General features: G+C 42.6%; 1 protein-coding gene across 2 annotated transcripts in view; it reads right to left on the bottom strand.

Annotated features, from left to right (window-relative positions):
- ARP4 (actin-related protein 4) overlaps positions 1 to 15,261 on the bottom strand; it is a 77,893-nt gene that overhangs the window by 47,150 nt on the left and 15,482 nt on the right. For both annotated transcript variants that reach the window (XR_015541390.1, XM_087377842.1), the window contains exons 2-6: positions 9,672 to 9,750; positions 5,613 to 5,704; positions 4,963 to 5,130; positions 4,765 to 4,838; positions 1,328 to 1,408 (exon numbers count right to left, since the gene is read on the bottom strand). Coding sequence is in view for 1 of the 2 variants with exons in the window: in XM_087377842.1 (XP_087233968.1) it covers positions 1,328 to 1,408; positions 4,765 to 4,838; positions 4,963 to 5,130; positions 5,613 to 5,704; positions 9,672 to 9,684 (428 nt within the window). In the remaining variant the exon portion in view is untranslated. The remainder of the gene's footprint in view (positions 1 to 1,327; positions 1,409 to 4,764; positions 4,839 to 4,962; positions 5,131 to 5,612; positions 5,705 to 9,671; positions 9,751 to 15,261) is intronic.

The following is a 15,261-nucleotide window of genomic DNA, read 5'->3' on the forward strand; positions in this document are numbered from 1 at the left end:
ATAGTCACTAGAACCTTATTATTGTTAGGGGCCAATTTGATGGTGTGGTTATATGTTTGTATTTATGATCGATCAAGCGGTGTAAATAGTACCGCCAAAACTATGTAATATTGGCTAATGATTAGTAATAAAGATGTGCACACACGTGTCTAGGTCCTAGGGGCAATAGAAAAGGGAAAGGGTGCATTAGAGTGCATTGAATGGTAGGTTCATGGGTCATAGGATAAGGGTGGGTGTAAATGGGAAGATGGAACTTGAGTGATCTCAAGGGACATTAATGAAAGGGTATCACCCTTTCATTATGAATCTCACGCAGCATTCTCTCGACCACATTGCATTCATCCGCCATCTCTCTCCCACCTTGCATGTAAGTCGAAATAGAAACAAGTACTCTCACGACGGCACTCTTCCCGATTGGAGGGCCAATTGGCATTCAAATTCTGCATGCATTGCACACATTTGCATTCTCGAAAAGTCTGGTTTTTCACATATGGGGTTTGGGAGGGGGGGGGGGGGGGGGGGGGGGGGGGGTTGCAGGCGGCAGTAGTATTAACATTTGCAAAAGACCAAAAAGGCTAAGACCAAAGTCTGAACTACATCTAGCTCAGACACCCCATGTAGGGGAACTAGAGGTGTCTAGTGCACCTCTAGAACTAGATACGTAATGTAAACCCCTAGAAAAATACACAAGCTAATGGTGCATGGCAAAGGTGACCTAGACCTAAGAGGAGGAGCAAGGAGTTGGAACATGCAAGTGCTATAGGCTCCAATTGCAGCCTACACACCTTTTGATGGGTTTGACCTTGCCTCACCTAAAACGATACTAAGGCTAGAAACTGCAACAATTGGATCTTACAAAGCAACCGAAGATCTCAAAGTGGAAAAGCTATCGTGTTCTTTAAGAGAGATCACAAGGGCTTCTGGACATTGACAAAGCAATCCTTGAAGGTGCACTATACTATGGCTAACCCATTCTAAACCTATGCACACAAGGACCTGCATGAGAAACTCTCAACAACGAAACTATCTCGTCTCTTAGCATTCTCTTCATACTTAACTGTTGCACCACCTGTCCTGAGATACGTTCAAACTGTGTCACAAAACCACAACTCTAGAAAAAAAATCAAAAGGGAATCTTGCAAAGTGGAAAAGGGCTGGGTAGGAGGGATGGGAAAGGAAGGGAGGTGCACCTAAAGGATAGCCTTAAAATCCCTTCAAGCATACATACTCAAAAGATCCAATGCATTCAACAAAAAGAAACTCTTCAACATAGGCTCAAACAAAACAAAAACTTATATAAGAAAAAATAAGGCAAGCAGAGATTTACTTCTCCCGGTGTTGTTGAGTGTTCGTAGATGGTTCTGCCAAAAGCATTGGATGCTCCTTCGGATCAATCAATAGACGTTCTCTGTTTAAAATGCTCAACAAGCATTGCAAAAGATCACAAATTCATAAAATTTCATGTAGAAAACATTTTTGCAATTGTTTTAGCAACCATAAGCTGAACCTCCATTCCTTAAGAGGTTCTTGCACACTCAAAAATCCAACTTCCAATTTGCATGCAACATAGGCAAGGTAGCTATTAAAATATTTTAAATGATGATAACGGCTTTGTTTTATCATTCGATGCCAAAGAACCATACCCTAAATCATAAATTGTTATGCATGGAATACCTGCACCATCACCTTAACCATTCCCATTTTAAGAACAAAATTCTAAATCATAAATTTGCTATGCATGAAACACTTGCAACATCACCTTAACCATACCTGCCAATTTAACATTTCAATCTGTCATTCTATTTTCCTTCAATGCAGCATGGCACATATCTAATTGCAAGTAGTATTTCAATGACAGACATGCTGCAATGTTTCCCAAAGCATTCAATTGAACAATGTTTCCCAAAGCATTCAATTGAACAATGTTTCCCCTTTTCAAACGTTTTGAAGGAAAATCTATGTTCTACCTTCATGTGAGTTTATTTCAAAATGGAATTGCATCAGAATCTACATCATTAGATTTGTCCTTGTGCAATTCAGTCTCATCTTTTGCACAAGCTCAACAAACACGACCAATTAGAATCATAATAAGGAAACATATGCCACGGTTTATGTCCTCCATTTGAGTTCTGTTAGAGAGATGCTTGTGGAAGCATGCTTTCCTTTGAGTAATTCATCATAAACTTGAATTTAAAATTATTTACATGTTCTCCATTTGAGTTCTGTTAGAGACATGCTTGTGGAAGCATGCTTTTCTTTGAGAATTTAAAATTATATTATGACTCAGAGTCTAAGTACAAGACACCACACTAGCCCCAAACTCTTGGCTATAACCTGCATTCCATCCTAGTGCACACACTAATACCCAATTGCCAAGGCCCTTAAGCATCCATCTTACTCAACCAAGACTGGCAATCCCACAACCCACTGACCAGCCTCTCAGGGTGATCAAGCTTCAACACAGATCTCAAACTGAACAAGTGACCACAATACAGGAAGATAATCCACACACTGCCCCTTTGATTACACCCTCTCTAACTGGGTGCCCAATCACTGCCCGAATGGCCAAGAGAGGCTTCCAACAATAAATGAAGCAATAACAAGCTTCCAAAATCACCAAATGCAATCAACATGAAAGGGATAGCGACAAGAGAACTCAAACCAGCTTCGATTGACTTCAATCCAGCTCCGAAACACCTCCAGAAGCAACAGATCCAGTGTGGAGACTAGCAGGAGGAACTGGCAGCTAGGAGAGGGGAAGGAAAACTGGAAGCTGAGAAATGTGAGAAGAGCAAGGCTCACGGGTGCAGAGGCATGGGCGAGCGAAGAAGGGCTAAACTTCCATGGCAGAATCCACCTGCAGCTTGGAATTGACCCGTGTAGCTTCAAATGACAGCCCTGCTTCGGAATGAGTGCTTCAGAAAGCATGCAGCAGCAATTCAGCGATCCAAAACACCTCCGGATGCGGGCAGCAGCCTCGAGGTACGTGCAGCTGTCTCAGGAGGTGAGCAAGCAGCAAACCAGCGTCAAACCAGGCCCGTACAACAGCCTTTAGGACCCCGTACAGCGTGGAACATAACCATACAACAGCCTTCAATGGCCGTACAGCTTAGTTTCTCTAGGAAACCTAGGTAGTGGCCCTTTTCTGAGCAAAAACATCCAATCGTTGAGCGAAGGATTAAAAATTCAAAAATAGGCATATTAGGGTATGTTACTAAAACTATGCTTCTCAAATAAACTATACGTTTATCCATAGATCTTGGCACAAAGATGGAGAACTTCATCTAACAGTGACAATGATATTAGACATAGTGGATACTGGGATGGTAAGTGTTTTGAAAAATCCCGTGTGTAGAGTGGGTTTCTCATAAAAAATTTCCTCATAACTCTTATTTAACGGGGGAGTATACTTGAAGAAAACCTCTTATAACCTCTATACATGGAGGGTTTCTCCAAAGAAACTCATTTGAAGAAAGCTGTTTCATCATGAAACTACCTTGGACTTTAAAGAAACGCTCTCATAACCCCACTTCATAGGGGGTTCCTCCAAGTAAATCCATTTGTAGGAAGTCTTCCAAGGTAGTTTCGCTGGCGAAACTATCTTGGACAACATTTTTTAAGAATGTCATAACTTTCACATCCAATGTCTAAATATAGTCATTTCACCACTCAAATCTAACAAAAAAAGCCATTTGAGCACATCTACAATATTGAAGCAATACCCAGAAGTACGCTGAGCACGTTGCCCAATCACTATCAGTAAACCCTGCTTGTTTTAGATCAAACAATCCCATGAGTCATGGTTCCCTTGATATACCTGAGAATTATTTTGGCTACCTTCCTATGGCTTTCTTTTGGCTCAGCCATAGCCATACATTGGGATACTACTATGTCCGTCTGGTGGTGGTCAAATATATCAGGCTACCTACAACTTGCCTACATAAGGTGCCATCTACTCTAGGATTATGTTGATCATTTTGACAAATTTTCACCAAATATAATTGATTTATAATCAAGTTTCCTTTTACTTGCATCAGAGATACGAACATAAGCCGTGCAGCCAAACATCCTTATGTAGGTGCAACATAAGTCTGGAGTCTCCTAGTTCTACATGGTCACTATCGCTTTTCTCCAAGTGAGAGAGTCACTGCTTGTGCGGAGTGAAGTGACTTAACTACAGGCTCCAGATAGCACATCTAACATGGCAAGACTTATTTGATTTTGAGATAGTCAAGGCTTTCTCAGAATTATTAGCATGGCACATAGCTACACTAGCAGTGTCCTTACCACTAGGTTTATGTTCTATAAATGCTACCACAATTTAGGTTGCTCCTGTAAGTTGATGTATCCCATTGGATAAATTTAAGCAACAATGGTATTTAAAGTACATTAGGTGCCCATAAGACATTGTCAAGAGTGCTTCAGCCATGCCATTGATCATGCCCCAACAATTGTAGATCATATACACCCTTTGTAACTGACTCTTCAGAAGATCTGCAATTCTACATCTATTTGTATAATAGCATCTCTGTTCCTTAAGCTGTACTTTTCATATATTGTTTTGAGCAAGGCTTGTAATGCCATTATACCATACGTTTAAAAAAATCACGAATATTTACAATCCCATTTTGAAAATCTGGTGTATTATAGCTCTATTTGAAAAGGATGGAAGCATTCACAAAGCCTAGATGTTCGGTTCTTATTGGCAAGATATTCTGAAGTTTTTCTTTGAAAACTATATTCTGAGTGAAAGCATACATATACCTGAAAGCATGGTCCCAAATTTTGTCAACAATTTCCCAGTCTGCTACTTGACCATCCTTCATAGCTGGCACAACCTAGCCACAAGAAGGGCAATTCCAAGTTGAGAGACCCTGGTCAGGAATGCCAAGTTGAGCTAAAAGATTGCCATTGCTTGAGACATTAGCTGAATTATGCAACTTGAATTTTATGCAGATCAACCTCCATATTGTCTCGTCGATAACCAAGTGCCTGGTTCCCAATAAACAGATTCCTTTTGGCTTTTCCTTTATCAGACTCTCCTAGCTTGACAGACGTTTTGTTATCTTCTGCTTCTCCCTCTGCCTTGACTACATCAGCAAGGCTAGTCTGCTCAATGGATCCAACCACCTGTAAAATCTCACTGTTTGTGATGTTGTTATAAATAAAACAACACCTGTAACGTGCATGATAATATCATCAAGAATGCATCCCAAACTACACATAAGTACTCTCTTTCAATGTCAAGCTTTACTTGGGCTTCGCTAAAGCTTTCAATGAATTTTAGGGTAGCCATTGCCTTGATATAGCCTCCACGACAGACTTGCTGAGTCAGGTAAAACTTTAAACCACTCTACTAACAGCAAAATCCCTCCACATATTGTGCATGTCCATTAAAAAAGAAATGCCAATTGCATTTGGAGTTATCACGCAAGCTTCACTACTGAAAGAATTTTGGCAAAGACACTTCTTTGACAAAATACTCATGATAAATCAAGGGTTTCTTAAGTTCGAATAGCAATAAAGAGACACTAAATTCCTGTTTCTTTTGCCCAACTTACCTCAGAAGCGTGTTTTTTAAACTTCGAATCAAAGCGAAGCAAGGTAATTACCGATGGAAAAACAGCTTTTGGAGCATCTTCTCCTGCGTAGCCAGCCTTGCATGAGTGTGATCCCAAGTCCACAACTATTGCTGAAACCTCGTCTGCAGACAAAGGGAGACAAATAAGAGCATTCATTTATTGAAGTACCAAGGGCCTCATTTGTAAAGAAAATATTTTGACAGTACTTCACACTTGAAACCTTTTATTTAGACTTAGCCTTGTATATTTTTTCAGTCAATTAAAGGGTAGAGAGAGAGAGAGAGAGAGAGAGATGATGTGATAGGATTGTTTTAAAGTCCCCTTAAGACCCTCAGGATCTTTGGGACCAGTGACCACTATTAAACTACAAGCAATATTTGGTACAGATTAGCCATCAAAGGTCTCTATCTGCTTCTGAGCAGCATTTATTGTCTTGTGCTTCCTCCATAATTGATGCCAATGATAAACGAAAGCTTTCCAAATGGCAAACCAGGGCTAGAGTTGAACCTATGCTAGATAAGGTCTGTTCCTCGAAATCTTTCTTTCGGAATTTACATGCACATACACAAAGTCAATCTATCATGAGGGTCAGGAAACCAGATGGTCTTTGGACCCAAACTTTATCTCAGCTAGAAAAACAATGTCTGGATCATTTTCAGCTTCTTTTTTCTCAGCCCTCTTCTTCTACACCTCAAGTTGCATTGGCTCGGAACAGATTTACAGAGCTTGTTTCTCCTATTGTTTCTTTGCAAAAAGCTACAATGCTGGAAATGTATTTCTCAGATATTGAATTGGATGAAGCCCTGAAGCATTTGGGTAAACATAAATCCCCTGGCTGGGATGGTTTGACGGTTGAATTTTTTGTAGCCTTCTAGGCTGAATTGAAGGATCCAATTTTGAAGTTCATTAATGTAGCCTGGCAGCATCAACATATTCCCTCAGCTTGGAAGCATGGTCTGGTTAAGCTTGTGCCCAAAAAACCTCTATGTGAGACAATGGATGACTGGAGGCCCATCACTTTGATGCCGGTTATATACAAAGTTATTGCCAAAATGTTGGTACATCGAATAAAGAATATCCTTCATGATGGACTTCATCCCAGGCAATATGGTTTTGTTCCAAGACGGCATATTCATGACCATATCTCCAATACTCTCATCGCAATGGAATATGCGAAATATTCAGCTTAAGATGTTTTGGTCATGCACGTGGATGTGGCGAAGGCATTTGATACAGTACAGTGGGATTATGTCTCTCAAATCATGTTTAAACTTGGTTTTGGGCCAAAGCTAGTTAATGTCATATATTGGCTTTACTCAGATTCCACCGCACAATGCTTTATAGGGAATCATTTATCTGAGTCTTGGACTCTGGAACGATCAGTTCGACAAGGATGCCCTCTCAGTGCTTTGCTCTATGCCATTGCTTCACATCCTTTGCTTCTTTATATGGATCATCTGGTTGATACTGGACAGTTAGTGGGGCTTCAGATTTCTGGTTCACGACCCCTTCATTGCACAGGCTTATGCAGATGATTCATTCTTCATGCCAAAGAACATTCCTTTCAAGCTTCGCCTCTTGATGGATACCCTTTCAGATTTTGGGTTGGCAGCTAGTTTTAAAATTAATTTTCAGAAACTTGTTGCTTTCAGGACTCCTTGGCATCGCAGGGTGGGGGCTAGCTATTGCACATGACGTACACTCCATGAGATAAAGCACCCAGTCTATTTAGATGGCGTCATGACTGGCAGGCGGAGCTTTGGTTAACACCAAAGGCTGGAGCGGATCATATGGTTGTTGGCGTTCAAATCGTGGGTCAATTGCTCTGCAAAGTTTGTGCGTTACGATAGGACAAATGGCTTTGTTAGTCGGGAGTTCGACTATTGGATCTGGTAGCCTGCGAGTTACCGCAGAGTTACGTGCATTTGCTATGAACGAATTATGGGGGAGCTTGGTTGCACTTAGTCGCTGAACAAGGGTCAAGGTTGCGAGAAGAGGCTAGTCTCGTGGGCTTACTCACATTTGGCTGGACTAAGAATGTAACTGGGATTTGGAGAGGCACTGCGCTTGGTCAAGGTGCTTTGTTTTGTTGGTGCGTGAGCTCGTGGGAAGGAGGAGACAATCCCGCATGTTCGTGGTCACATGGCAGGTCATAAATACGTATTGGAGTGGCTTGCAAGGACAAACTGATCTCTCCATGCAGCATGAATTACCAGGGAGTTTTCTATGCTTTTTAGAATCAGTTGGTATATGTTAATTCATTTTGCCTTAAGATTTGAGGTTTGTGAGATTGCAGGAGTTTCCCTAGCATAGGGAAAAGCAGTTTCGGTTTGCAGTCGGTTTGCAGTTTGATCTATGTCTGGTGGACCAAGGAACAATGCAAGTACGCAATCGGAAGATACCCACGGTGTTGGTTGCATGGCGTGGTTTACCTCTATCAGAAGCTACCTGGGAATCCGTATACCCTCCACCCCCCTCCCCCTCTCCCTCCATCCCCCCCTTTGCCCACCCTTCCCCCCCTCCCTTCTCCACCCTTCCCCCCCCCCCCTTTTTCTTCCCCCTACTTCTGCTATCCTAAGGGGCCCTAAGTCTCCTACTCTGCACAGCCCATCTGGAGCGGCTACCATGCCACCCCACCTCCGTCGATGGTGGCCTATCGTAGGCGAAACCACCAGCACAGGGCGGCGGTATCTGCCACATAAGCGACGGTGCCCATCCTGTAGGCGACCCCCGCCCAGCTCTGCCTCTATCTTCTATGCCTGCTCGCGATGCCTCCAGTCCATCAAGCCCATCTCCAGTCCCCCTCCCTGTGCCAACCTTCGCCTTGGCTGGCCCCCTCTAGTGCCCGCCACCTGTGCCCTTACACCTTCAACACCCCTCTCCCCTCACAGTCCTCTCCTCTCCCCACTCCCCTCTGCCCATCCCCCTCGGCCACGACAAACCCCCCCTCCTCCCACTCAGCTACCACAGCGCGCCCCCTGTTTCCCCCCCCATAATCCGATGGGCACAATACTTTTCCTATGCCTTAACCTAGGTGGTATTGAAATGGGCCCTAGTGCTGTGTTTTGCTCCTTACTCTTCTCTCCCAGCACTCTATTTAATTGGCGATTCAACTTCCGCAGCTCCAGCACGTATCTCGAGAAGTGTACGAATTTTCCAGCACCAGGTTATAGCTGTCCCGCTACTCTACACAGCCAGGTATGCTGTGAGTTGTGCTGCCCACATGGCAGCCTGTTTGCTGCCCATGTGGCAGCCCCACAATTCTCTCTCTCTCTGTAGGAATGGTGCCCACATGCCAGCCCACATGGGAGCTGCAATGGGAAGGGGAGAGCAAGCAGGGAAGGGGAGAGGCAAGGGCTGGGGGAGGTGCCCATGGGAAGGGGAGAGGGGGTAGGGAGCAGGGGGCGGGAGAGCTGCGATGTATACTGCGGGGGAGAGGGGGCAGGGGAGGAGGGAAGAGAAACAAAGACGGGAAGGATTTTATAAGAGACATCAAACAAGCTAAAAGTTAAATAGAAAACTACTTAGTAAGAAAAGCTATGCTTATGTTCTCACACTACCTAGGTGTAAGCACCCAGTTGGTTTTTAAAAATCCCATGATTTCTCGTGGACATATGCATGTAATGCATGTTTTTAACTGGATGCACACATCTAAACCTTATAACACATTATCTGAACTTTGTAATTGTGCAGGCACACCAAAGCAGTGTTAGTGAACCTCAACCAGACTATATTCTTACACACACACACACACACACACACACTTTGTAAGACTAGAATATATCCAATCGTACAAATTCAGATTTTTGTTGTTCTTAATGCTCTAGTTCTATTGGCCAAAACAATAGAATTTCAATTAAATTTCACATAAAACTTTATTTCAATAAAACTTTCAATTAAATTTCAGAATAGAATTTCAATTAAACTTCACACATAGAACTTTATTTCAATGTCTGGATAGACATGTATCAATCAGTACAGGATGGATTTCCTCCGTGCCTTGCACAAATGTCTGCACTCTTCCAGGTCAATGTATGCACTCAACTTTGAAGCACTAAAATACATAAACACCCAAGGCTGATCACTCACCACCTCCGTACATAGCTATTGACGAAATGAACACCACATAAAAACTTTTAATCGCCTGTCTCAGCCTCACGCCTCCCAACTGAAACAGAATGTCAGATCACACAGAGATACAGATTAGGATTTGAGAGCAATATCAAATAAGCTACAAACAAGCTTGAGATTTAATTTGGATCAATACGAATTTACATTCCTCACTATTGTCAGCAGAGTACACAAGCAGATCCAACCGTGCAATGGTAGTTCACAAAGAGTCAAGATGAGCATCAACCTTGAACATATGTTTAGCCATTTTCTTCCCTGAAAAAAAGGCTCAGACATTTAATTAACTATAGACACCACAAGGAGTAGGCATCTAGATTAAGGAAATGTAATCTAGGTATAGCTAATAGGGCTACCTAGGTTTGGTGTTAGGTTGGTTTTGACTTGTACTTGGTTCGCTGGCACCCGTTTAATGGTTCTCTCTATGCGTGGGAAAGCTAATCCTTGGAGCCACAAAAAGCTCACATAATGATGTATATTCTCTTAGACTAACACAAATCATAGAGCAACCCTGCTCACCCCAGTTCTATGTGTAAGCTCATTCTGAAGTAAGCCAGTTTCGCATCATCGTATTAGACTTGTCTATGCACTACAGGGTATAGTTCTTGGTGCTTGGATGTTTGTGACTTGATTTGTTGTAGATGGCTTTTTGGCTGCCAATGCCAATGCCGTGAGCATGACGTTTGGGTTTTCCAGAAACAAACCTCTTGAGCCCCAATATTCTCACCTTTCCACGTGGACGTCCTTGAGATTACATAATAATGAAATGAGTAGCAATCAAATCTTCTTAAACGTGGGGTACCTCAATTCTCATATTTAAAGCCACGTTCCAATTCAGGGAAATGAATAGCCTCAAGCCCTTGAGGCAAATAGGTTTACAGAACCCCAACAGAGTATTCGTAAGTTTCACATATGAACCCTATTACTTAATCCAGGACAAGCTTGACTAGAGGTAGGACTTTGACATGGCAAACCTTCCAAATCAGACTCAAAATAAAAGTAGAGATGAATACGGTTGTTAAAAGGAAGACTATGATCGTCGTTAGTTATATTACTGGAAGATAGATGACAACAGATTCAAAAAAAATAAAGTAGAACAACAGTCGTTGATCTATATGAGAATTCAGATTGTAAAAATTGTAGACTCAGAAATACATCAGCTTGCTTTGAGAACAAGTTCACCATCTTATACAGGCAACTCAATTCACACCAATCATGATCCAACTCACTCTCATCCTCCTCTGCCTCCAATTACACCTAACCAGTCTTTCGAAGGATCTGGAGACTAGCACCGTTACTTCAAATAAGCTAAAGGATTGGTGCTTCAAATAAGCTAAAGGAGGTGCACTAGTGCCACCATTATCTTAGATTTGAAGGGACTACTGAACAGTAACCCTACGCAGCGGAATGAACTCAAACTCTCACTGATCTCTCACACAAGATAGGTGCGCGCACACACAACACAACAGAGAAGAGAGACAAAGAACTCAAGACTTTATTCATCCACCACTGTGGGAAAACCTGCTCAGAAAAGAGCTGAACAAAAGGGTGCTGAACACATCCAAAAGGGTGCTGGGTAAAACTGAACAGAAATGAGCTGAACACATCCAGTATAAGGGTGCTGGGTAAAACTGCAATCAAGGAAGATTGCTGCTGCTGAGAAGGTTTCTGTCCTATCACTCCTTCAGTCTGACTTGGTGACCCACAATGGCCGCCTATTTATAGGATATGTGGAAGCATGGAGTCTACCAAAAATAGCTGACTGGATCGGTATGGAAAACCCGACCAGGTCTATAGATCTGTCCCAACTTGGTCAGCTGCAAAACCGACCTGTTTCACCTGGATCTTGAAGCTCTCGCAGGCTCCTACTGCCTGGGCTGTTGATGTTCACCATACCTGCTGCATTTCCTGCAGACAGTCCACGTGTCATCGCAGCTGTTTCAGATCCTTCTCTAGTTGTTACCCGTCCACCAAACTTGCTGCAGACCATGCACAATCTATCACTCCAGGTATGCTCCCTACCTACAATGCCCTGCCCCCTTGTCTTCCTTATTTCGGGGCTCACAAGTGGGTCGATGACATCTCCATTTCCAACAGGCCTAACCTAGGACCTAAGGTCTAACTACAAATCTTCTGTCCTTTTAATAAACCTAACCACCAAATGAACCCAAGGGTTGGCCAATGAACTAAATCCCTGGTTCATACTCATTTTTCCAACAAAGAGCAGGATAGCAGGAACTTACTAGCACCCAAGACCCAATGTGGGTGGATGGGATGGCATGTGCTTCCAAAACACAAGCCCCTCCTTGCCAAGACTCCACAAGCACCTCCATCCCTCCCTCCCTTCTTAAACTCCTATTGCCCGGCTACCAGTCTCCTCTTGCCAACCTTGCCCTCTAAAAGGGCTGGCATGGCCTTTTCAGCAGTTATATGAAAATACCTATACCATCTAGAGCAAGTCCTAAATCACTCCACACCTCCCCACCTTCCATCTCATATGACGAAGATACACTTGGGCAAAAGCTAGAAGGGGAAGGAAAGAGAAAAGAAAAGGTAGGGGAGGAAGCACAAAATCGGAACAAGAAACAAAGATATAAATAAATAGTGACATATAGCTAAAGTTGGATTACTCTCACGGTGATGGGACCCCAATCACTCTTGAATACATCTTCATTAGGTGTGTCTCATCATTGGAACACGTGATCTCATCATTGTGTATGTACCATAGCAATATAACATGCGTGCGCGTGCGCGCAGCATGCGTGTGTGTGGCATGGTAATAATCTAAGTTCATAGATAGGCAATAGCTATAGAATAGAGGGAATTGCGGATACTCAAAAAGCTAACATTTTTTGACACTTACCTATGCTCATCCTTTTTCATAGCCAGGCAGCCAAAGAAGTTGATTTATTATTCCCTAGGTTTATGTTACACTAATTGTTGTCACTTTTGTCTTGCAATTCTTATCATTTGTATTAGGCTATAGCCCTAATGTGGTGAAACATATGGTTGATTATTAACATGGCATAAGACAACGCATCCCTTACTGTCCTTGAGTGATGATTGCCATTTTGAACAAGGCCACAACAAGCGATCATGCTTTAATAACAATTAACCTGGTTATCTAAGAAATATGGAAAGACAATTTTTTAAATTGCATATTGCATACATCCTATTGTTGTAGCTTGGTGATGATAACTTATGTTGCCCACATAATGCAAAATCATTGCTAGGTAGTGAAACTCCGTTCTGCAATTATTTGTGCGCTATCTCTTCTCTCTGATCTCCCATGGGTCATTTTTGTCCCCCCCACAACGCTAATAAATTCTACTTCTACTTCTCTCTCTCTGTACAAATTAGTGCCCAGGACAATCGTCGGACTGGAACCCCCCGAAGGTCTTTATTACTTGAGAATTTTTTAGAACAAAGAGTTCAGTGTACAACCGTTGTTACAAATTTCAAAACGTGAATCCATTTTACAAGAGCTCTCAGCTCATTTCTTTGGCAACATGCCAAGTGTCAGATTTTAATGTACTTTCCTAATTACATGCCACCTAAGGGTAACTCTGGAGTCTTCGAAGCACTTGGTCATGCAGGTGATCTCCTAATCGCTCGCTCAGCTCCATATTGCCTAGGTCTTCAATCCCTCTTAGTACCTGCAACCATTAACTAAAGCACACAACCATGGGACCTGTCCGCGCTTTGCATGCAAATTATAATGTGTGGCCTAATCCTAGTCACTGCGGGCGTCCCCACCAAGCAAACATGTGCACATAACATAAAACAATTTCTCTGGTCGACTGAGGTCAACCCTCTTGATCATAATTAAGGGGCTTGACCATTAGTCAAAGCGCCTTAATTATGGTCAAGTCTCTTCAATCGAGGTTGGCACATGGTTAACTGAAGTTAACTCTCTTGGCGTAAGCCAAGTCTCGTTGACCACAGTCAACACTCTCTGACCGAGGTCAACGCTTTGGTTCTTTGGTTAACTGTAGTTAACCATCTTGGCCTAAGCCAAGTCTTCCTAACCAAGGTTAAGTATCTTTGACCGAAGTCAATACTTTGATCAAATAAATATAACCTTTTGAACATAACTAAATAAATGAAGAACTCATTGATTATGATCGATAAATGGTCGACTAGAACTTTGACTTTGGAGAATTTACAGCTTGGTGACATCCCCTCGGCTTCTATTCAGTTAACCTCAACTGCTTGTAAATATCCAAAAGCTGTGGATGATCAGACAACTGGTCCACTTGGCATCCAATGCCGAATGATACCTGTAAAATTCCTTGCCCTGAGGGCCTTTGCGTACAGTATGATACACAATTTATTCTGGTTGAAGGACCTCCTCTAGCTCATCCACTTCTACTTCTAGTGGATCCTCTGTTATTGGCTCTATAGGCTCCGGTCCTTGAAATTTCTTTAGAAGACTCACATGAAAGGCATTGTGAATCCTCCAATGCTCTAGCAGTGCCAACCTGTATGCAACCTCATTAATCTCTTATGTAATCCTGAAAGGGCCATAGTATCTAGGAGATAACTTTGCATACACCTTTTGCTTGCCCTTTAACTTGCGGAGCCTAGCTTTCTCGAACTTCAAAAGCACACAATCCCCTTCCTTGAGATCTAACTGTCTCCTACACTTATCTACAGCCTTCTTATGCTTGTCTTGAGACCTTTCAATTGCAGTCCGGACTTGGCTGAAAGCTGTCTAGAAGTCTCTGACAAATTGATCAGTTGCAAATATTTCATCTTTGGTCCTTAGGATAGGTAGCGGAATCACCTCCCCATACATGACCTCAAAAGGGGCTTTCCCTGTGGAGCTGTGAACTGTATTATTGTATGCAAACTCCACCAGTGGTAGGTACTTTTCCCAGTCTGAACTTTGGTCAGCCACGTAGCATTTCAATAAATCCAACACTGTAGAATTTGCTACCTCACTTTAACCATCTGTTTGGGGATGGAAAGAAGAAGAAAATTTCAAATTCATCCCCATATTATCGAAAAGAGCTCTCCAGAATAGACTAGTCATTCTGGGATCATAGTCACTAACAATGGACTTGGGCATACCATGGTGCTTAAAGATCTCTGCCATTAAAAGCTTAGCCATATGATCTGCCTTTATAGTTTTGCATCCCGGAATGAAATGAGCTTGCTTGCTGAATCTATCAATGATAGTCCAGATCCCATCATTCCCTGACTTTGATCTTGGCAAATCAAAAATAAGGTCCATTGCAATACTTTCCCATGGTGCTTGAGGCACGGGAAGAGGCATAAATACACCATGTGCCTTCCGTCTGTCACGTTTGACCTTCTGACAAGTTAGCATTCTGTAACAAACTGATGTATATCTTTCCGCATCGCTAGCCAAAAGAAATACCTCTCTAACGCTTGAGTTGTTGCTGTAATTCCTCTATGTCCAGTATAAGGAGGTGCATGGCATTCCTCCAAAATCTTTTTCCTCATCTCCTGGGTGATGCTTAGGCAGCTATCCTTCATTAAACACCCATCTTCAGGGAATAGAGACTGGTGGACTGCCCCTCTTGCA

The sequence above is a fragment of the Dipteris shenzhenensis genome, chromosome 8 (assembly GCF_047967505.1).
Source record: "Dipteris shenzhenensis isolate YYH24624 ecotype China chromosome 8, Dip_SZ_1.0, whole genome shotgun sequence".
NCBI lineage: Eukaryota > Viridiplantae > Streptophyta > Polypodiopsida > Gleicheniales > Dipteridaceae > Dipteris > Dipteris shenzhenensis.